Here is a 22,823-nt window from a genome sequence, read left to right as displayed (position 1 = left end):
TGTAAATTAAATGGAGATAGAAATGAAGGTTAGAGGTTGGACCCAAATTGTGAAGGGCTCGAAAAAAATTCCATTTTGAGGAATTTGAACTTGATCCTGAGGCAGTTTTAAAGCTTTTAAATCCCTTCAAGCAGAAAATGGACATAATGTGATCTGGTTTAGAAACTTAACTCTTAATAGCAGTGTAGAGAATGAGATTGGAATGAGAAGGGCTAGAGGCGTAGAGACCAGATAAGAAGTGTACATAGGCTGTGGTGATAGATGAGCTAGGATAGTGGGGATCCACTTGAATTAACAAGAACTGATGACCAGTTACAAATTTGTGGAAGGAGGTGTCAGAAATGACTTGAAGGTGGTTGTCTGTCTCAAGGAGGGTCATGGTATCATTAAGTAAGACAGAGAATGCAGGAGAAGGAAGTTTGTATGAAGAAAATAAAATATTCGAGCTGTTATATTTGTGCCATTTACAGAACACCTGGGTGGAGATGTCCAGGGGAGTTGTCTAGGATACAGATACAGATTTGGGAGTTACTAGAGAAAAAAAGCAGAAGAAAGTAGTATTGTGGAAACAAAAGGAATATTGCAGAAGTAAAGTATAAAGCTGAGAACTAAAATTAGTCATGATTTTTTTTTAATAGAGGCATATGCTTTCTCATTTATAATGTTAATAATAATAATCATGGAAAGTCAAAACACCAGGGTTTGAAATCTGACTCATAAGCTTAGTGACCTTGGACAGTTAACCTTTATGAGTCTTTTCTTGTCCTTATAAAAGACAGCATAATATTCATGCTTGGCCTTTCCTACTTTATTATAAAGTGTTACTTGAGCATTATTTTACTCAGGTATGCTCTAATCATAACCAGATGTACTCTAAGAATGTGAAATACTTTAGATGTAAATATTTGTTTTAAACCCTCAGACCAGGGAACAATTACTACTTTTGAAAAGAGAGCTTATTGAAAAGCTACCACTATAGCTGAGGAGCAGAGAGTTTGCCTGTACTTGTCTTACAATTTTTTTCATTTCCATAATTGTTTGGGAATGTCATATAGTAGGCGTTTGGCATAGTGAGATAGGGCACCACTGTATAATGGCACCAAAGGAAAAAAGTTGATAGTATTTTATACTTTTCCCTGGAATTTCCAAAAACTTCAGCTATACACAGTTGTTTTCAGTGGTTTGGATAAATGTAATTCAATCCATGTCTCTTTGCATTATCAAAGAGTTTCTGGTAAGAAGCTGTATATATATGGAGCAGGGTGTATAATAAGACTAATTAGACCTAGTACATATCCATTAATTAGACTCATTATTGGTAACTTCATTTGTAAGTGTTTATACCCACTAAACCTTGTTTTAAGAGATTTTCATAAAGGCAGTTAGGTAGATCCTAGAAACAGAAAAGTTTCTGATCTGATTTTAAATTTGGTGTAGAACAAAAGGCTTTGAATTGCTTAATTTACAAAAACAAAATAGTATGAGTCAAGCTTCAGATAGATTGCTTATTTGTAAGGGCCTCTGTGGCACCTAAGACCTTTCTGCTACTTTCTGAAGAGGAAGATGGACTTCACCATTTTAAAGTCTTCCCTTGCAAATAATAAAGAAATTTAGTGATTGAAGGAATACATTTTAAGAAAAATATCTTGGGGGAACTAGGATATTAAGATTTAACATTTGAAAGTAGTTAGTAAACCTGTACTTGATGGCATCCTCCACAGCAGGCATTTCATTTCTTTAGGCATTAATCCATTGTTAGAAACCTTAAGAATTTTGTAAGTCATCTTGAAAGTAGGTTATATGTCAGCTACCAAGAGCATCTGGAATTATTTAAAATATTTAAATTTTTATTTGAAAAGTGAATTTATTATTTTTCTTAAAATCTTTTAAAGCCATTTAATTGTGACATATAGTTTCTTCCGGGCAAATTATTTTAATTATTAACAGTTACCTGGTAGCTGAATAAAAGTGATTATCCACTGTAACACAGAGTTTTTTAAGGTAAGCAACCATAAAGTAATATGTTTCAAAAATCTAGTTGTTTCCTTTTAGTGACTTTCCATATTCAATGGTTTCTCTAGAGACATATATCAGTGACACTGTAAGACAGAATAAAACACTGTGAACTTCAGTGAACTTTTCATTACTCTTGAAAATTGATGAGTATATTAATGAAGATTTTAAAGTATGGATATCATATGTACTCAGGAGAAATTCGTTTCTGAATTAACAAAATGAAGTCCCCTCATAGTTTAGGAATATATAGTTTAGGAATGACATCTGTTACTCAATATTCATTCATACCATGTTGACGAATTTTCATCACATACTTACTTTTATGCAGGTGATGATGGCTATCTACTTTTCATATTATCAAACTAGTTAGCCTTTACTCTTTTAATTTGATTATAAGTTTTTATAACATGTGGTTTATAATTAAAAGGTGTCTCACTGTGTTTTCTGTTGCCACTGTAACAAATTTATTCTCTTATCATTCTGGCTGTCAGAATGAGTCCAAAATGAGTCTTACGGGCTAAAATCAAGGTGACAGTAGGGCTGGTTCCTTCTGGAGGTTCCAGGAGAGAATCTCTTTCTTATCTCTTCCAACTTTTAAGACTGCCTGCATTTCTTGGCTTATGACCATGTTACACATTATTGCAATCTCTCCTTCTGTTGTTAGTCTTTTGTTCTTCTGTAGTGAAATCAACTCTTTCCTCTTATAAGGACAGTTGTGATTGCATTTAAGGCCTTTCTGGATAATACAGGCTAATCTCCACATTTTAAGATCCTTAATTTAAACACATCTGCCAAGCCCTTTTGCCATGTAAATTAACATTCCCAAGGTTCCAGGAATTAGGACCTAGATATCTCTGAGAACTGTTATTCAGCCTACCACATTCACCATTTCAAAGAAATAAAAAATTGCTATTTTCAATAGTTTCACAATATTAAAGCTATAGTTTACAGCAAGCAAAAAAGGAATTTAAATTCATTTCATTAAAGCATTTATTTCTGTCACTTCTGTTTCATAAATATGCCAGTAAGATGCATATTTTTAAACATTTATAATATTTAAATACTTGCTAGATATAAGCATCTTAATAACCCAATCTCAAGAATGTTTGATGGAATGAATATATTTATTACTTGGTAAATACTATCACGAGCAGTCATTGTAAAGTTCAACAAGAAGCACTTAGCTCTACACTGGAAATTGACATAATGTTGTAAAATGACTATAACTCAACAAAAAAAAATGTAAAAAAAAAAGCACTTAAGATTTAAATTTTGTTCCTACTTATTCTTTAGATGTTTCATTAAGATTCAAACTATAAATATAGACACAATAATGTCATGAAACCTGTGTACTTATCATCCAATTTCAACAGTTATCAACTCATGCTAAATTTGTTTTATCACTACCCTACCCGTCTATCATACTATTTTAAAGCAAACCCCAGACATTATATCATCAGCTCTACAAATGTTTCTGTATATATATCTAGAGATTTCTTTAACACAACCACAATACTATTATCACATTTAAAAATAAAATTAACAATAATTCCTTGATATCATTAAATTTTCAGTGTTCAAACTTCCAGTTGTCTTGAATATCATAAATGGCATGTTGCTTGTAACAGTTTTATTATCTTTTTTATGTGTAATTTTCTGCATTTTAAAGTTATATCAAAATGGGTTCTTTAATGAAGCTTTTTATCATTTGATGATTATATCCCAGATAATTAGGCATTACCCTGCAGCCATTTACCAATTATATTCTTCTTTGAAAATCATTTTATGTGACTGTATTCTTCCATTTATTCTAATAAGAGTTTAGCATGCATTTTTTCAGGCCCTTTTCTTAAAGCATCGTAAATCTTCACTGCTTATTCCATTTTTATAAAGTACTTTGATAACTTTTCTTTGAAGCCACGTTTTTAAGAACTTAAGTTGCAAATAATTGTTATTTATGAGTTACAGTGTTGAACTGTAGTATATAAATTTTTTTCCACCTAAAAGATTGTATAATTTCTATAATATTTAAGAAAATAAATCATTTATATTTTCTTTTATTCCTCTGTAATTTCTTACATTTTTACAATTATGCATTATTTATGTTGTAAGGAAAAGAGTTTTATAAATAAAGATAGCCAGTGGTTCATTTTTCTTTATTTCTCGTATCATTTCATCATATCATGTATTGTATTTTCTTTAGGAGACGTATCTATGTAAAAATGTGATGGAAGTAAAGTAGGAGAGCACCAGAAAATGAACTATACAGGGCAAATGAAATTCTTATTACCTAATTTTTTAATATTTTGTATAGTATTTCTAGAAAGCATGTATCTCTGTCCTCTGTGATTTTTTGACCAAAAAGATTTGATCCTTGCTTATCAAGAGTTTAAGACTTAAGCAACAGTAATAACTTAATTAATTCTGCCCCTAAAACTCAAGCATTGGCATTTAGCCCTTGGTCTTAAGCAGATGCTGTGCTATGTTTCAGACCACTGCATTTGAAACATCCTTTGAGTGTATGCGTATGTATGCTGAATTCAAATTCTATCCACAGTAAATATGAGATTAGGTTTTAGATATACTTTGGTAGATTTTTCCTCTAAGCTTCAAAACATTTTGAAAAACTCCCATTATATATTTCAGGCAAGTTTTGTGGCATCTGGAAACAGAACAGATATTTCCTTAGATGACCCCAACTTCTGGCAAAAATGGGCGAAAAAGGCAGAAATAGATATAGATGCCATCAGTGGTAGAGTAAGTATTTCTTTCCCTTTTGAAAAAATGACCTTTTGGAATACTTTGGTAATATTATAATATCTTAAAGCATTCAACTATGTACTTACTTAAATAAATTTATTTGCATAAATTAATTGATACAGGGTCGTAGAATGATGACATGTTGAGTCAGGCACTGCTTCAGTTTAATTCTTCTGATACCTGTCATGATAGGTTGTAATACCGGGAAAGTATAATTTTGGGTATTATTTGTGTTAAAATTATGTGTTTTTTAATTTTTAAGATGTTTTCAATTAATAATTCCTTTTATTTTGCTCCTTAACCTTGTTTTATTTTTATTTATTTATTTATTTTTTTTTTTTTTGGTGTCAGATCCCATTAATGATGATGCAGTCAAATATAAAAGGAGAAAAACAGCAATAAAAAAAAGTATTTTTAAACTTTTTTTTTTAATAATGTCCTTTGGAGCTAAGGAAAAAGGGCCAAAAAGCTAACATAGGATTCAAAGAACTGATAATAACAGAACTGTTCATTTCATGAGATACCTATCTAGTAATTTATAGGAATTAATGTTTGGGAGCCTTACCTGCTATCAAAATAACTGCTACATGATTAAAAGAATTTTGTATTGAGCATTGATGCACGGGATCTAATTTAATAGATGACCTTTTAAAATGTAAAACTTTACAATTAAATAATAATCATCATTATTTAATATATTTTGGAAATATGTATAGTTCTATATAAAGCAAATAAGTAAATTTGAAAAGATATTTCTAAAAATATTATTTGCATATGGCATGTTTATATGCCTAAAAAGGCAATGGAATCTGCAGACCACTGTTAAGTTAAATGAGATTATTGAATTAACTACATGAAGGATAAATATGCCATTAGCCTTCTTAAATATCACCACTAACAGGAATAGAAAAATATAATGGAAGAGGAAAACTAGTTAACAGTAGGAAAATAAACATTTATAACATTTAGGGTATCTACTGAAAGATGTATATGATTTCAGTTAAATCAATTACCAAACTTAATTGGGAGATTTGTCAATTGGAAAGAAAAAACTACATACTTTAAACATTTTAAGAGTTCATTTATAAACATTGAAGTACAACCCAAATCAACATATAACCAGACAAAATCTAAAATTCCCCTGGAAGTCTTACTGACTTTCTTTGTACCCATCTTGTATCATAAAATATTACATCCTGAATACCATTTGTTTGTTTATGCATTAATCTGATCCTCAGGACTTTGAATTTCTCATGAGCAGGAAGCTGTCTTATTCACAGCTGAACCACAGCCCACAACATGGTGCCTGACTTAAAAGAAATTATTCAATGAAGGTGAAAACATGTCAACTTAAGTTGTTTTGAATAAATTAAATAGCTTTGAACATAGTGAGGGCCATACATTTATTACCTTGCTTGTGGTATATTAGTATAACTCTTTTGGGAAGCACAGAAACATGTTTCTAGATCCTAAGATAATTACATCTTTTGACCAATATTTCTGTTTCTAGATATTTCACTTCTTTTGGAATTATCTTTAGGATAAACTTAGATCACAAAGACTTACTTTAGCTTTATGTGTTTTAAAAATTAAAAACAATCTAAATTAAATTGTGAAATAAGTATGTAAAGAAAATTATGATGCATAAATTCAGTTTAAAAATAAAATGCGTGGTTATTGAAGAAACACAGTACAATAACTTTCACATTAATATAAAGCCACATACCTAATTCTGTTTATAACTGTAATGTTACAACATTTCATTCATATATATATATATATATATTTATATATACATATTTATATATATTTATATATTTATATAAATAAGGGTTTTAAAGAAGTGAAAAAATTTTTAATGGATTTGGTACATTGGTGGAATTGTTAGCAATTTCATTTCTCTGGCTTTCTATAATTACTTTATTATTTGTACAACTTGAAAGGTAAAAATGTAAAATATTATTATAAACAAACTAGTAAAAGGACCTTCAAGTAATAGCTATTCAATTTTACAGAACAGCTTGGTTATTGATACTCCAAGAATTAGGAAGCAAACAAGACCCTTTAGCGCCACAAAAGATGAATTGGCTGAATTATCTGAAGCTGAAAGTGAAGGAGATGAAAAACCCAAACTCCGGAGACCTTGTGAGCGTTCAAATGGCTATGGAAGAACTGAATGCTTTAGAGTAGAGAAAAATCTGCTAGTTTATGGGTAAAGTATTATTTTTAATGTTTACTGTTAGTAGTCTTGTATGTAAATTTGCAGAAAACATACACTGTATTCTAGTATATTTTTAATCTTATTAGAATCAATAAAATGTATTTTAAGTACCCTGCATTTGTATATTTAACATATTTAATAGTAGAATGAGAAGATATCCTTAAATTTTATAATTATAAATGTATCACTAATATCAAACTCCTTGTTGTTCTCAGATTTACATACTCAGTAACACAAAATGGATAATGTTTTTATCCATTGTTGAATAAAATGTACTAGAAATTACTGTACCATGGCTCTACAATTTACTCATGGGGGAAAAAACTTTATTGGGTAAATCCTGTTAATCCTATTGGGTAAAAAACAAAATATGTTTTTTGCAGTTTTACTCATGAGTAATGTTTTTCTCTAGAATTTGACTCAATATTAATGTAAACACACCTTTTTTTTAACTAGATGGGGCCGATGGAGAGAGATTCTATCACATGGCCGTTTTAAAAGGCAGCTAAATGAGCATGATGTAGAAATAATTTGCCGAGCGCTATTAGCATATTGCCTTGTTCATTATCGAGGAGATGAGAAAATTAAAGGCTTCATATGGGATCTCATTACTCCAACCGAAGATGGGCAGACACGAGAGCTACAAAATCATCTAGGTAAGAACGTTCTTTTATTTTCTTTTTCAATTTATTTTAAGTTGTATAAGTAACACTTAACGTAGTACCCTATAAAATATTGAAGCATTACAAATACTGGTAAAGAACCCTTAACCTTCACCCTCAAGTCAAGTTCCAGCTTGGAAAATACCAGTGTTATTAGTTTGGTTGAGTTTTATATATTGTTATCAAACATGTATTGGTTTGCAAGTTGTTGACCCAGTAATATGTCTTTGAGGTTATCCCATCTGTATTCTTGTAGCTCTGTCTCATTTTTTAAACTCCTGCTTAGTTGTCCTTGTATGGATATTTATTAAGTCATTTAGCATCTCCTTTAATGATGGGCATTTAGGATATTTCCAATTTTAGACAGTTAAAAAACAAGTTTCAGTGAAGATCCTTGTACATTCCTCCTAGTACACGTGACTAACTCTTCCACTAAAGTAAATATCAAGAAATGGAATTGTTAAGGTACAGTGTATATGTGTCTTTAGTACCTGAAATGTGGCCTATGTATTAAAAGCATCAGCATCTCCCAGGAGCTTCTTAGAAGTGCAGAATCTTAGGCCTCAGACTTAATAATCAGAAACTACCTTTTAAAAAGTTCCTCAGCAATTAGTATATATTTAAAGTTTGGAAAACAGTGATATACATTTAAAATTTTTATAAATATTTTAATTTGCTATCAGATATGACTGTGGCCATTTATAGTCCTATCAGGTATATACAAGTACCTTTTTCTCCATAGCCTTGCTAACAGAACATTCTTTTTTGCATAAAATAATCGAATTTTTTTTTTAAAAAGATTACTATGCCCTTAAATTTGTGTTAAAATTGTGTTCTATTTAATCAACAAATACTTGTTAAAGTGCCTGCTATGTGCTTCTTGTGCAAAGTACAGAGAAGATGAGAAGGAACAACACAGACAACATCCCTGAGCTCATCGTGAACCTTACATTTTGGTCAGGTAGAGAGACATACTAAGAAAGTAGATAAATTACTGAAATAATTCAGATTGTGATGAGTACTGTGAAGTAAATAAACTAAGCACTGAGCTTGAGAACAACAGAAAGCACATATTTTAGATTAGGGTGGTCATTGGAGGCCTGTCTTAATAGGAAGCAATGAGATTATTAATGTGAAGAGCTGGCTTCTGATAAAGATGGAAGATTAACACAAATATAGTTTCATTCCTCCTTGAAACCCCACTTATATGTCAATAGAGAGAAAAAAATTAAGCATTAAGCTTGATAAATTCTACAGGTAAAAGCCTAGTTTCTTCAGCAATAAATAGTGGGAAGGGAAGAAATGGAGAGGGTATCTATAAACCAGTGATTCACAACCAGAGATGATTTCATGCCACAGTCCTGCTCCCACCGTGAGCTGTTACAACTTTGAAGATGTTAAGGGCATCTAGTGGGTAGAGGCCATGAGTGTACAGACAGCCCCTCACTATGAAAAACTGCACCTCAAAATACCAGTGGTGCCAAGATTGAAAACCCTGCTATAACCTTAAAGAGACTTAAGAGTTCTCAACCCGTTGCTGTGTGTGGACCTTAATTTGGATCATGATTAAAACAAACAACCCAGGGGAAATTTTTTGTTATCTTTATTAGATAATTGTAAATTCAAATACCAAGTGTTAAGGAAGTATTATTGCATTTCTTAGGGCTGATAATGGTATTGTAGTTATTTTTTTAAGAAGGCCTTATCTTTTGCATACATTAAAAGATACATTTATTAATGAAATGATTGTTTTAGATTTATTTCTAAATAGTATCGGAGGTTGGGGATGAACAGGATATAGATGAAGTAAAATTGGCCATGTATTTGATAATTATTGAAGTTGGATGATAGGACATAGTAGTCCACCACATTATTCCATCTATTTTTGTATATGCTTAATTTTGTAATTTAAAAATAAAAAAATAAATAAGGATAAACCCTTAAAAGTGCAGAGAATGGGAAATGAATTTGGGAACCTGGAAGCATTAGATTAATAACTAACTTAACCAACCAGAGAAAGGCTGGATCTTAGGTCAGCAGGAGGAAAAGGCAAAAACCAACTGATGTGATTCACAGATTACCCAAAAGTTTCAGGAGTTTGTGACATCAGTAACCTCTGAAAATGGGTGTAAAGGACAGGGGCTTTGATTAAAAGTTGTTTAAGAGGATGTCAGAGCCCTAAATACCTTCTTCAACTCCATGCAGCCACAGTGAAGACTGAATGAAAGTTTATTGTCTGGGAAAGATAAAACAGTCTCTGTGTGGCATTGGTATTTGCAGCATGGAGCTACTAAGTGGGTATTAAATGAGTGTGTATACTGGATAATATCATACTCAAGGAAGAAAATTAAGGACTTTTCTTTGGTGAATCCTAAAGATAATGATGGGAAAAAGCCAACCAGATTACCCTTCAAAGAGTTAACAGTGACCTCTACCCATTCAGACTACCTGTGAACTTTTCTGTCATTCTTAATATAAGCAAATAACCAAGGGTATCAGACATCTGAAGAAAGTCTCCAACATGAGAGACCAAAAACAAACCGTTAAAATGAACTTGTAGGAAACAAAGGCTATGAAAGAAGGCAACTTTTTTTAAACTATCATATTAATATCTGCAGAGACACTTCAAATATACTATGATTTTGAAAGAAGAATAAAGTGCTGTAGAAACAAAGCACAAACAGACCTCTTTTAAATTACAAATTAACATGTAGCAAAAATGAAAAATAACAAGATTATAAATGATGAATATAAGAAAATTGTGTTAGGGAAAAGTTTAAAAATATAAACATCTCCATATTTATTAGGAAAATTTCAATATGTATATTTTTTAAAATGCACTATTTAATTTCCAAACCAACAAGGGTAAATAGGACTAGAATACAGAACGTTGTTAACATAAAATAAATACACGTTAAGGTGGAAACATTAATTGAGATGAAAAAGGGACACTACATAATAATAAAAAAGACCAATCCATAAAAGAAGATATAACAAATATGAACCTGTATGCACTGAACAAAAGTCTCAAAGTATAAAAGCAAAACCCACCAAAAACTTAAGGAAAAATGGGACAAATCTACATAGTGCTTCTAGTTGACATTGTGATCATTCCTAGCTAGAAGAATATGGCAGATAAAAGATATATGAGATAAGAATTGAGATTTGAAAGGAAGAATCAAAACTGCATTATTCGTAATTATGAAAAATTGTAAGTGAAACAACACAAGCATCACTGAAGGCAATATAGTCATAGTATAGACGTTTACGTAGCAGTTAAAATGGATGAATTAGAGCCTCTATGAATCAGCAAGTATAAATCTCAAAAAAAAAGTAATAAGTAAGTTGCAGAATTATACTTACAATATAATGTTTGAAAACTTAAATGCTAAATATTTCCCCAACACACGAGTATAAACATGCATGAAATGAAAAACAAATTCAAGATAGTGACTATCTCTAGGGAGGAGGGAAGGAATTGGACTTTAACTATTAGACTTCCTTTAGTAAAAAACTGACCAAATATGGAATATGTTAAGATTAAGAGTTGGAATAGTTTTTATATTTTTGACATATTTCACAACAAAAATGTCAAAGAAATAAAATGAATTTAGTTCTCTTAAACAGGAACCCACAAAACCTAATCCATGTTATTAGTAACAGTCAGTTCTGAAAATCAGGAGGCCACACAATTTTTTTTTTTTAATAACTAAAGAAGCAAAAAGTAAAGCAGAGGGACAGGTTTGATCTTTCAGTTTTTACATTTGGGGAAAAAATGTATTTTGAAACAAAAAAAGGTAATCAGAATGATTAATTTGAGATAGAGAATTGCTGGGTGTTTTGGGGGAAATTGTGTTAATGTGTGTATAGCTATCATGAGGACTTACCTTGTGATTAGGTTAGCGTTGTTACCGTTAATATTTCAAAGATCTCTGCACAGACCTGAAAGTTTCCAGAAATATCCTGCATTGAAAATACGTTGCAAATGAAGATCCTTGTACAAATTATCACTGGTTTCATGTGTCCTTATTTTAACAGGCCTGTCAGCTCCTGTACCTAGAGGTCGAAAAGGGAAGAAAGTAAAGACACAAACAAGCTCATTTGATATACAGAAAGCAGAATGGCTTCGTAAATACAATCCTGAGCAGCTGCTTCAAGATGAAGGCTACAAAAAGCATATAAAACACCACTGTAATAAGTAGGTAGTAGGGTATTTTTAACACAACTTGTTGCAAGTTTACTTTTCTGAATTTATTAACAATCTTAAAGCATGCTGATTTTGAGTACAGAGACAGTGTGGTCTAGGATCAATCCTAATCTTAATCTTACAGGGTATCCTTCAGCAAATCTTGCTACCTCTTGTGTCACTGTTTTCATCAACAGAGAAAGAAATAAAACTGGCCTCCAAATGATCTCATTATATCTTACTTGGATATTAAATAATGATGATTGTGAAGATTTTGGAGAAACCTATTTTATATATATGGTAGTAATGAGATTTATTTAATCAGAAGTAATTATTTCATTATAAAAATTCTGTATACAAATTCTTTTTTAATTTTAACTCCATGGATGAATTTTCTTCAATGATTAATATCTTTGTGTCTTTTGATTTCTTTTCCCTCATTTTTAGAGTTTTGCTTCGTGTAAGAATGCTGTATTATCTAAAACAAGAAGTCATTGGAAATGAGTGTCAGAAAGTATTTGATGGAGTTGATGCGAGGTAAATTAAATAACATGTTTATATTTATTTTTCAGTAACATGATGAGGCAAAAATTAAATGACCAGACAATTGTATATTAAATGGCTCCATATTCAATGAAATTCACAGGAAGAAAAATCTACCTAAATTAGATTAACCCTTGCCAATTTGTAGCCTTTTCTCAATTAATCTCATCTTTTGCCCTGTCACTGAAAGTTATAACATAATAAGAATAATAACATCAACATTAGTAGTAGCTTCCTGCCACCAAATCTAAAACTTAATCTTCTTCCCTCTTACTACAGTGTGAAAGGTTTTATGGTGACTTTTCCATCCACATGTGATCCATCCAGAACCCTAATCTCTCAGTTCCTTGACCTTATCTACAAGCATTTTTTTTTTCTACCACAGCCACACATCCACACAGTCATATACTTAATCTTGCCATCACCAATAAAAGTATTACCTCTTCAATCTGGATTTTGACCATCACTTACCTCCAGCTCATTTAACTTGGGTACTTTTCACTAATTCTCTAACTTCAACATAATGTCCCCACATCTTACTGCTCACTATCCATCACCACTTTCATGCCCCACTTTTTTCATTATTAAACTGCATTCTGTAGTCCAGCACTATACTAACTAAAATTCTTTGCCTGCCTCAGTTCTTCATAAGGGGCACAACCCCAAGTCACAATGAACCCAAATACCCATTTACTTTTTGCCTATACCAAAGTAGTTGAACATTTCTGAAGAAAATCAAGCAAAGTCTGCTGAATGACTCACTTCAAGTGTATGATTATTGATCTAAAATGAGATTAAACACAGTCTGTTTAACCACCACTACCAGTAAATTCACTTTCCTGCTCTTTAAGAAGACCATTCCATGCATCTCTCCTCAAACCATCTTCCCATCCTACCAGCATCAGATGACTCTGCTGTGTATTTCATGGAGAAGATGCAGTCAGATAAGGGGTACCTTGAGTTCTGTTTGTCGTATGTGTCCCCCTATTTATTCCTTCCCTCAGGATGTAGTAGAAATCTTCCTCCTCCCAAGAGCAACCCTTGTGCTTGGAACTCCTCTTACCTTTTAGGGACTTTACTCCTGTAGTAATCACCTTTCTTTCCTGAATCATCATTTTCCCCCTCCCTACTGAACCATTCTCATGGCATATGTACATTCCTTAATATCATTCACTTAAAAAAGAAAAGAAACCCTGTAACATACATACACCCTACTTATTACTCCATTTCTCTGCTCCCACTCACAAAAATAGCTGTTTGTGTTGACTGTCTCTACTTCTTTACCTTGTGTTTTCTCTTCTAAATTAATTTTTATTATTCCAGTTAATCTTTCATCCCCACTCTCTTACTGATGACCTACAATGTGACCAGTCTCTAAACTTCTCTCTTCTTGAAATGATGTCTTCAGTAGGTATCTGTGCTGCTGTACCCACCTGATTGTCCTTTTTTCCTCACTCGTCTTTCCATTTTCCTTTGCTAACTCTTCTTACTCTAATAGATCTCTAAATATTGAGTTGACCCCTGGCTGTGTCCTCAGCTTTCTTTCTTGTCTGTACTTCCTTCTTAGGTAAACTCATGTAGCCTCATCATAACAAATACGATCTATACACACGATTTTCTATTTTACGTATTCATCGCAAACCTCTCCCCTGAGTACTAAACTCTGAATTAGCTGCCTCCGAACGTTTCCACTTGAAAATCTAATTATCTCAAACTTCCCCTTCATCTCCCAAATCTTCTGGCTTCCAATTCCTTCCTCCCCACCTTCCCATGTACAGGCCTTCTCCATTGTAGTAAATTTACCACCCAGTTGCTCTGATATCATTCTTGATTTCTCTCTTCCCCTCGGACCCTATAGAAGACCCATTAGCTTGACAAAATGTATGACAAATCTGAGCACTTTTCACTATCTCCTCTGCTAATCCATGCCACCATTATCTCATGGTTAGACTTCTGCAGTGACCTCCTAATTGGGTCTCTTTGCCTCCTCTTTTGCCTCTCTACAGTCTGACTTTCACACAGCAGCAGAGTGATCTTTCTAAAGCAAAAATCAGGCCATGACACTCCCCTTCTTAAAACCTTGCAAATGCTTCTCATTTCTCTCAGTATAAGATCCAGTCCTACTTGCCCTGCATAGCTCTGTGACCTCCTTCTCCCCTCTGTCCTTCTCCCACAGTCCTCTAGTCACACCAGTGTTTCTATTCCTTCAGCATGTCAGGCGATCTCAACTCAGGTTTCACCTCCTCCGATAGGCCTTCCCTGCCTACCCTCGCTAAAGCAGAACACCAGTCACTCACTATTACTTAACCTTATTTGATCTCATTCATGATACCTATTACTATTAAAAATTATATTTATTTTTAAATTTTCTTTCTCCTCTCATTACAATTTAAGCTGCTTGAAGGTGAAGTATGCTGGCTGTCTTATTGATCATTGTACTCCCAGCCTCTAGAAATAGTAACTGCCCAGTAAATATTTGTTGACTAATTGGCTCCTCTTTTCCCTTGGTCTGACTGGATTTGATCCCCTTGTAATTTCCCAGGAACTGCTGTCTGTGAATTATTCTCATTCACTAATCTCTCCCTCTCTGGCTTCTCATTGGATTTTAACACATCTCCCTCAACACACACACACACACACACACACACACACACCCCATTTTTGGACCCCATTCTCTTCAGACTACCGTATTATTTACTCTCCTTGATTTCAGAGCCAAACTTCATTTAAGAAGTATCTGAGAAAAACACCATATGATATCACTCATATGTAGAATCTAAAAAACAAAGAAAGACAGTCTGAATTCATCTATAAAACAGAAACGGACTCGCAGACATATGAACAATCTTACATTACTAGGGAGAGGGGGTAGGAAGGGATAAATTTGGGAGTTTGAGATTTACAAATGTTAGCCACTGTATATAAAAATAAATGTTTTTTAAAAGTTTCCGCCATTAAAAAAATTTGCTGTCCCATTTTTTTTTTCTCTTCTCCCCGTTCACTGTACATTGTACTGCAGTTCAGCTTCTACCCCTCACTCCACTATCTACTTTAAGAAGTTCTTCATCCACATTGCTGCTAAATTTCATGGATATATCATAGCATTTATCTTACTTTACCTTTTGTGACTACTGCTAAATTTCATGGATATATCATAGCATTTATCTTACTTTACCTTTTGTGACAACCTCCTTCTTCTTAGAAGGCTTCTGTGATACCATTCTCCTGTAGATTTTCTTTTTAGCTTTCTGCTTACCACTTTTCCTTTTCGGGCTTTGCTTCCACCTGTCTCTAATATGTCCTCACTTGGCCATCTCTTCTTGTCCATTTTCTTGGGTGTTCTCATCTCTTCCACAGCATCAATTTTTATTTCTGTACTGGTGACGTCCAAATCTATCTCCAGCCCACTTCTCTTCTGAACTTCAGATCCACATTTCTCAAATGTACCATAGTTACTAATACTTCCAAACTTTTGCATTCTTGCTGAAACATTCTTTTTCCCCCTTTCCTCCATATTCCACCGCTTATTGCTCAGCCGACATCGACTCAGCGTCCCTGTCCTCTCAAGGCTGGTTTAAGCACATACCCAGAGTACCCTGTCACAGCACTCATCACAAGTTTGCAGGTACCTCTTCACAAAGACAGAGGTGTAACTGTCTTATTATTGCCATTACTGGCATATAGAGAATACTGTTAAAATCTATTTTGAATGAATGTTCCAGCCTGGAGAAGTTAAAGGAGGCTTTATGCAAGAGATAGCACGTGAACTAATCTCTAAAACCAGAAATCAACAACAAGAGTACATGCACCTTGTTATATTTCTTCTCCAGCAGTTAATGAACACTTAACATGCATGTGGCACTTATGTTTAAACCATGAGGTAAATACTGAGTGCCTTTTACTCTTTACAAGCAGGAAAACCTTCCACCTCAGATGACAATCACAATGTTTTGAGCTTAGGGTGCCACCTGATGGTTGGTAAGGGGAACTACAGTATCTGACCCACTTAATTTTTTCCTCTTGGGGATCCTACCTCCAGGGTTCATTCCCCTTTCGTTTATATTTCAGTGCTTTTGCTTTGTTTAATCCTGGCCAGGAATGCAATCAAAAATATCTTCTTTTACTATATTTTTCCTCATCTATTTTTCAAAGTTTGCCATATCACAGGAAAATCACTCTTCCTTTCTTTTTCTGCACTAAAACTAAAAAAATTTGTGATTGTGACCCCTTTTTTAAGCAAAATAAGATTTAATGAGGTGTTCATTTAAAGTCCTGAAAGTTTTCTTTCTGTCTTCTGGCAAAAAAAACTTAATGAAAAATAAAAGTAATATTTGTTTCCATTTTTTAATGTTTTATTATAAAATTTGTAAATCTTTCTTTTTCATTACCAATGTCTTTTATTTCAGCTATGTTAGTGGTTAAATATTGGGTTCTTGTGGACTAGCCCAGGAACATACTGACCATTTATCATTTTATATCTATATGAAAATTTATTTTGAGTTCCCAGTGACAACCAACTTACAAATGAACTGTTGCCCCATGACTTTTTTCAGTCCTTCTATACGTGGCATCTTCTCCTTTTTAGAGATGTTATGTGTGTTACTTGCAGAATGTTTCTGGGAAAATAATTTCAAGTGAGAAGCAAAGTAAAAGAAAATTAAATTTATAAAATTACAGGTGCTGTAGTTGTTTCTTACTAATGAAAACCACCAAATTACCAAAGCACTATGGATTTATCATTTTAATTTAGTGCCTTATTGTCATTTTGTGGCATGGTATTTATATACAGCATAAAAATAGCACTTTGAGTGTTTTAATCAAATTACTAATCAAAAGCTTGCATTTTCCTTTACCTGTAGACAGTGCTTAATTTTTCCATGTGATTTTCCTAGCAGTAGTGGTCTAGAAGAGATGTAACTTATTTTACAGTCTAGAGCAATTCATTTGCCTTTTTAGGGCCTCAGTCTCCTCATATACAAAATGAAATATTTGAACCAGATGATTTTTGCCAAGCTGTTTGCTGACATAAGTATCTACTTTCTGATAAAGCCCTTTGCTTGTATCTCAAAGAAATCAATGAAAAGAATATGATAAGAGTAAAGTAAATGGGTTGAAACTTACTTTTTGTATTGTGATTAAGAATATTAATTCATTTTATGGTATCTTTGTTGTTATTGTGCAATTTTGTAATTTTAATTGGTGGTAATGTGGAAAACTTAAAAAAAACAATTAAATAGAATTTCTTTTTCTTAAAAACCACAATTTTTTTTTTGAAGCTATATAAAATTTCACCTCCCCTTAGACTTGTTTATGATAACTCATAAAGTCGTATCATGGTTTTTTTTAAGTGACATTGATGTTTGGGTCCCAGAACCAGACCACTCAGAAGTTCCTGCTGAATGGTGGGATTTTGATGCTGATAAGTCACTCCTTATTGGAGTTTTTAAGCATGGTAAGTGAGAAGTAAGGTAGGTAGAGTCTTCTATGTATAGTGTAATTCAGCTGCTCGGTTTATGGATTTCCACTTACAGCTTTATTCCAGTAACACCCATGTTATTATATACATCATATAAAGCATACACTCCTAAACTATGTCTACCAGTCACTACATTTCCTCATGAAGGGTGGCATATGTGACCTGTCCCTTCTATATATAAATGTCACATAACTTCCCCTCTCAGGAAGAGCTTTTATGTGAAATATATTGTGTATGATCAGTTTTTCCTCCTTTTTTAACTAATAAATTTAATCTAGATTTTTAAATATACATATTGCCAGACCATGTAAGGTTTATGTTAATTTCTAGAAAAATGTTTAGCCTATATAATTTTAATATACAGTCCCTTTAGTCCAGGAGCGTCTTCCATCCTAAATATGAAGAATATTTATATTTATATTTTTTCTCCTTTTTACCCTTTTAACTTTCATAATTGGTGGTCTCTCCAGGTTATGAAAAATATAACACTATCCGAGCAGACCCAGCATTATGCTTTTTGGAAAGAGTGGGAAAACCTGATGAGAAAGCAGTTGCTGCAGAACAGAGGGCGAATGATTATATGGATGGGTACGTGCATTTCAGAGTCATGAGTTCTCCATATATCTCTGTCAACATCAGCATATTCTATGGCAGTGATGTTTATGTTTAAATAATGTAGTAGTAAGAAAATTGGAGTTTACAATCCAAAGGAGCTAATGATACTCTAATAAGTTAGCACTTATGCAACAGACTATGATCAAGGAAGAAACTGGACCTTCCTCACCGCATTCTTTTGATGAGTTGTTCTTCATTTTTCCATACTTAATGGTCATGGCAATTGAGACCATAAAATTTTAGGGGCATAAGAGGAAAGAGAAAGCTAAGAATATTACAATTGAAGAGAAATATGATACTGTTCATTATACCTATTATAAGGCCTTTATTACCTTTCTTTTCTTATCAAAAGTGAAAAGTAAGAGACTATAATAAGGTTGATAATATCACATAAGTGAACTTGAGAGTAAGAGTAAATTAGAACTAGCTTTCTTCTGACTTGCCATACAATAGCCTTCATACTATTGGACTTGTACTTGGTCCCCTGGCTAAAGAACAGAAACTTCAGTCTGTCTTTGAAACACACTAAAAAATCCTTCCAACAATACCTCATTTGTCTGTCCTGCCTAGAGAAATTTTAAGTTTAGTACATTAATTATAGCATTTGTTGGTATTTAACAGGGATGTGGAAGATCCAGAATACAAACCTGCCCCAGCTCTCTTTAAAGACGATATAGAGGTATGCTTTGGATCATATTCTTAAATCTTCAATTCTAGTTATCCATGTTTTCTTTTGTTTGCATTTTCCTTTTTGTGTTTTTCCCTCATATGTTTTTGTTATGCCTAATTCCCCAGAAGATTATCTAAGTTAGTGATCAACTTAGGTTGAAAGACATCACAAATAACCTTTTAGAAAGAATTTGCTTGATCTCTCCTTCTAGACAAGCTGGAGGCTGGTATGGACATATGGATAAAATGGTGCTTGCCAACATGCAACACTACTAGGAACCAAAGGAACAGTGTTCAAGGGCAAAATCCCAAAGCAGGGTGAGAGCTAGATACTAGAGGTACACGGCAACAGATAGAAGCTATACCTACATAAAGCGGTTTGAAATTGATGATGGAGCCTAGAGGAATTCTGAGCTGCTATAGAAAGTCAAAAGAAAGAAGAGTTGGATCAAAATACAGAAAATAATCTGTTGGGTTAGGGAAATATTAAAAGAGGTGAGGAATTTCTATAATATTTGTGAGAGCATGGTTAAAGACTAGACAATGCTATGGCAGTCAGGTAGCGTTTGCTGGTCTTGGTTGCCAAAGGACTTGGTTATTGATGCCCCTGTGAGGACGAGAGGTGAGGCTTAGGTGTATAGCAGTGAGAACTGAAATCCAGTGAAGTCAGAACCCTGAAGAAGCTGCCTGAACTACAGGAGCTGGGCACTGAGGAGAAAGGGTAGTACTTTCTGCCAAACAGCACAGGGAAACAAGTAAATTTATCTCAGCATGGGCTCTGGGTAGGGAGAAAATTGTTTCCTCTGAGAATTCATAGCCAGAGGCCTACCTTCTCTTGAAGGTTATGGTTTGAATTCTTTTACTTACTCTGCACGGTCCAGGAACCCTTAAGCCAAAAATGTAATATAAAGAGAGGTCCCAGGCTGGTAATACCCTCAAGGTTCCTGGTAAAAACAAAGAAAAAGAACTGTTGGAAGAAACAACTTCAATTTAGATTACACAAGATAAAGACCTCCATAAAATGAGGTCAAAATCCCAGAATTTTAAATATATGAAGAATAATTTACCATGAGTAAATGTTAGCAAATACAACAGAGGAAAAGATTAGATCCCTAAGAACTTCTGATAATAGCTCTCTTGAAATTGAAAATAAATACATTTTTAAATGATTAAAGACGTTAAAGAAAGAACCAAGAACAAAAGAAAGACAAGATATGATTTTAAAAGACTAACGACATATGAAAAAGAATTATATTAACTTTGGAAGTGGAAAATACTGTCATTGAAATTTAGAACTCAACAAATGGGTTAAACATTCTGTTGGAGAAACAGATTGGACACAGCTCATGAGAGAAGAAATTATTTAGAAAATAGAGAGCGGACATTATCCATAATATAGTATGATGAAACAGTTGGGGCTAATCAGGAGAGAGAAAACACATAGTAATTTGAACAGGGAAAATTTAATGTAAAGAATTATTGACTGTTATGGGGGATTGAAATAATGAGAGATGGACTAGTAGGAAGTAAAGAGAACTCTTAAGAATATAGGGATAGCCATTACTCCTAAGGCTGAGATACAGCACAAAACGAAGGGCCTTGTCCCCATCAGGGTTGAGATCCTGACCTTTTGGGGAGGGTGTGGCCATAGCTCACTAGGTAGTAGAAGTGTTGCTATGTTGCCACACCTGAGCAACTTCATGGAAATCCACCCTCTCAGGTTGCCAAAGAAGCTTTTCCTGGAGAAGTGTCTCACTGGAGGCATTCCATTACAAAACCACCCAGAGGGGAGGTTGCTCAGGGGAAGTTGCTGGCCAAGAGGTGCTAAAGAAGCTGCCTGAACTGCAGGAGCTGGACACTGAGGACCCTGCATGTGCCGTGGGGGCTGCGAATGGAGGAACTCACAGGAACCAGGAAGAAAAACCTATTTCTTCTTTGGCTCCTACTACTGACAAAGCTTAACACCACTCTGGCTGGCCCAGAAAAAATAAAGAGCCCAGATCTGTTTTTTCTTAGAACTAGCAAAAGGTATGAGAGGGAGTATATTTAGAGCTGAGAGGCAACAAATAAAAAAGCAGTACAATGAAATAAAAAGCTTTTTAGATAAAAAAATTATAGCATGATAATGTCTGGCATGTGGGTAATAGGCATTCCAGAGGGAGAGACTAGAGAGCATAAGGGAGAAGCCCTGTTTTACGGGTTATCAGCTAAGAATTCTTCAGACTTGATGAAATACATGAATCGTCAGATTCAAAAAGTAAAGTGAATCTTGGCAGGAATAAATGCGACTAAATCCACTTCAAGAAACACCTGGTGAAGTACAGACATACCAAACAAAGAGAAGATTTCAAAAGCAACTAGAGATAAAAGACCCACCTATAAAGGAATGATGATAGTTCTAACTTTGGGCTTTTCTAAAACAGCAGTTGAAACTAGTAGTCACTGGGATAAAATCACCAAAGTTATGAGTATGTTATTTACAGTAACGTTGGGATACCTAATTGGAGATGCTCTGTTGACAGATAAAAATAAGATAATATAACACAAGCAGAGTGTTCAAGGCAGAAAAAGAAAACATTTGCAGGTTATCTAATAACCAAATATGAGAAAGAATAAATTATGAAACTTGGTATATGTAAACAAACAAAAATAAATCAATTGTAAATAAAACCTGAGGCGTATTTGCAGTTAGAGGAAGGATAGGGAAAAAGAAACTGACCTAAAAGTAATCACAGAAGAGAAAATAATTTCAATAGATAATTACTGGTCTGAAGTGTCAGTAGCAATAGACTAGTGTGAAAGGGAAAGAATTGAGAACAAGAAATTAAAATTTTTATTTTTGGCAAATTAATAATTAAAAATTCTAAGAGAAAAAAATAAATCTTGGGGATGGGAAGGGATAAATTGGGAGTTCGAGATTTGCAGATACTAACTACTATATATAAAATAGTAAACAAGTTTATACTATGTAGCACAGAGAACTATATTCAATATCTTGTAATCTATAATGAAAAAGAATATGAAAATGAAAATATGTGTATATATGTATGACTGAATTATTATACTGTGCACCAGAAATTGACACAACACTGTGAACTGACTTACTTCGATTAAAAAAAGGAATGTATCATAAATTCTGACTAACAAAATGAAAAAAAAGAAAATTCTAAGAGAAATTTTTTTTTAATTCTGTTTACAGTTGTATTCAAAAAAGAATAAAATACCTGGAAATAAACTTAACCAAAGAGGTGAAAGACCTGTATATTGAAAACTATAAAATATTAGTTAAAGAAATTGAAAAAGACACAAATATTCTGTGCTTATAGATTGGAAGAATTAATATTGTTAAAGTGTCCATACTACCCAAAACATTCTACAGCTTCAAGGCAATCTCTATCAAAATTCCAATGGTATTTTTCACAGAAATAGAACCCCAGAATTCTAAAATGTGAATGGAACCACGGAAGACCCCAAATAGCCAAAATAATCTTGAGAGAGAAGAACAAAGGTGGAGGCATTACACTCCTTGATTTCAAAATATTTTACCTGTAGTAATTAAAACAGTATGGTATTGGCATTAAAAATGACACATGGATCATGGGAACAGAATAGAGAAAGCCACACATACATGTTTAATTTACAACAAAGGAGCCAAGAATATACGAGGAAAGAGTT

General features: G+C 33.4%; 1 protein-coding gene across 15 annotated transcripts in view; it reads left to right on the top strand.

Annotated features, from left to right (window-relative positions):
- The window catches only part of CHD9 (chromodomain helicase DNA binding protein 9), a 209,076-nt gene that overhangs the window by 158,664 nt on the left and 27,589 nt on the right, over positions 1–22,823 (top strand). For all 15 annotated transcript variants that reach the window (XM_074370742.1, XM_074370743.1, XM_074370740.1 and 12 more), the window contains 8 exons: positions 4,663–4,773; positions 6,792–6,988; positions 7,454–7,653; positions 11,698–11,857; positions 12,293–12,382; positions 17,737–17,840; positions 18,335–18,452; positions 19,101–19,158. In XM_074370742.1, coding sequence (XP_074226843.1) covers positions 4,663–4,773; positions 6,792–6,988; positions 7,454–7,653; positions 11,698–11,857; positions 12,293–12,382; positions 17,737–17,840; positions 18,335–18,452; positions 19,101–19,158 — 1,038 coding nt within the window. The remainder of the gene's footprint in view (positions 1–4,662; positions 4,774–6,791; positions 6,989–7,453; positions 7,654–11,697; positions 11,858–12,292; positions 12,383–17,736; positions 17,841–18,334; positions 18,453–19,100; positions 19,159–22,823) is intronic.

This window comes from Camelus bactrianus, chromosome 9 (assembly GCF_048773025.1).
Source record: "Camelus bactrianus isolate YW-2024 breed Bactrian camel chromosome 9, ASM4877302v1, whole genome shotgun sequence".
NCBI classification, from domain to species: Eukaryota; Metazoa; Chordata; class Mammalia; order Artiodactyla; family Camelidae; genus Camelus; species Camelus bactrianus.
The sequence above is the reverse complement of the archived record's forward strand: the minus strand, read 5'-3'. Positions and strand labels throughout refer to the sequence as shown.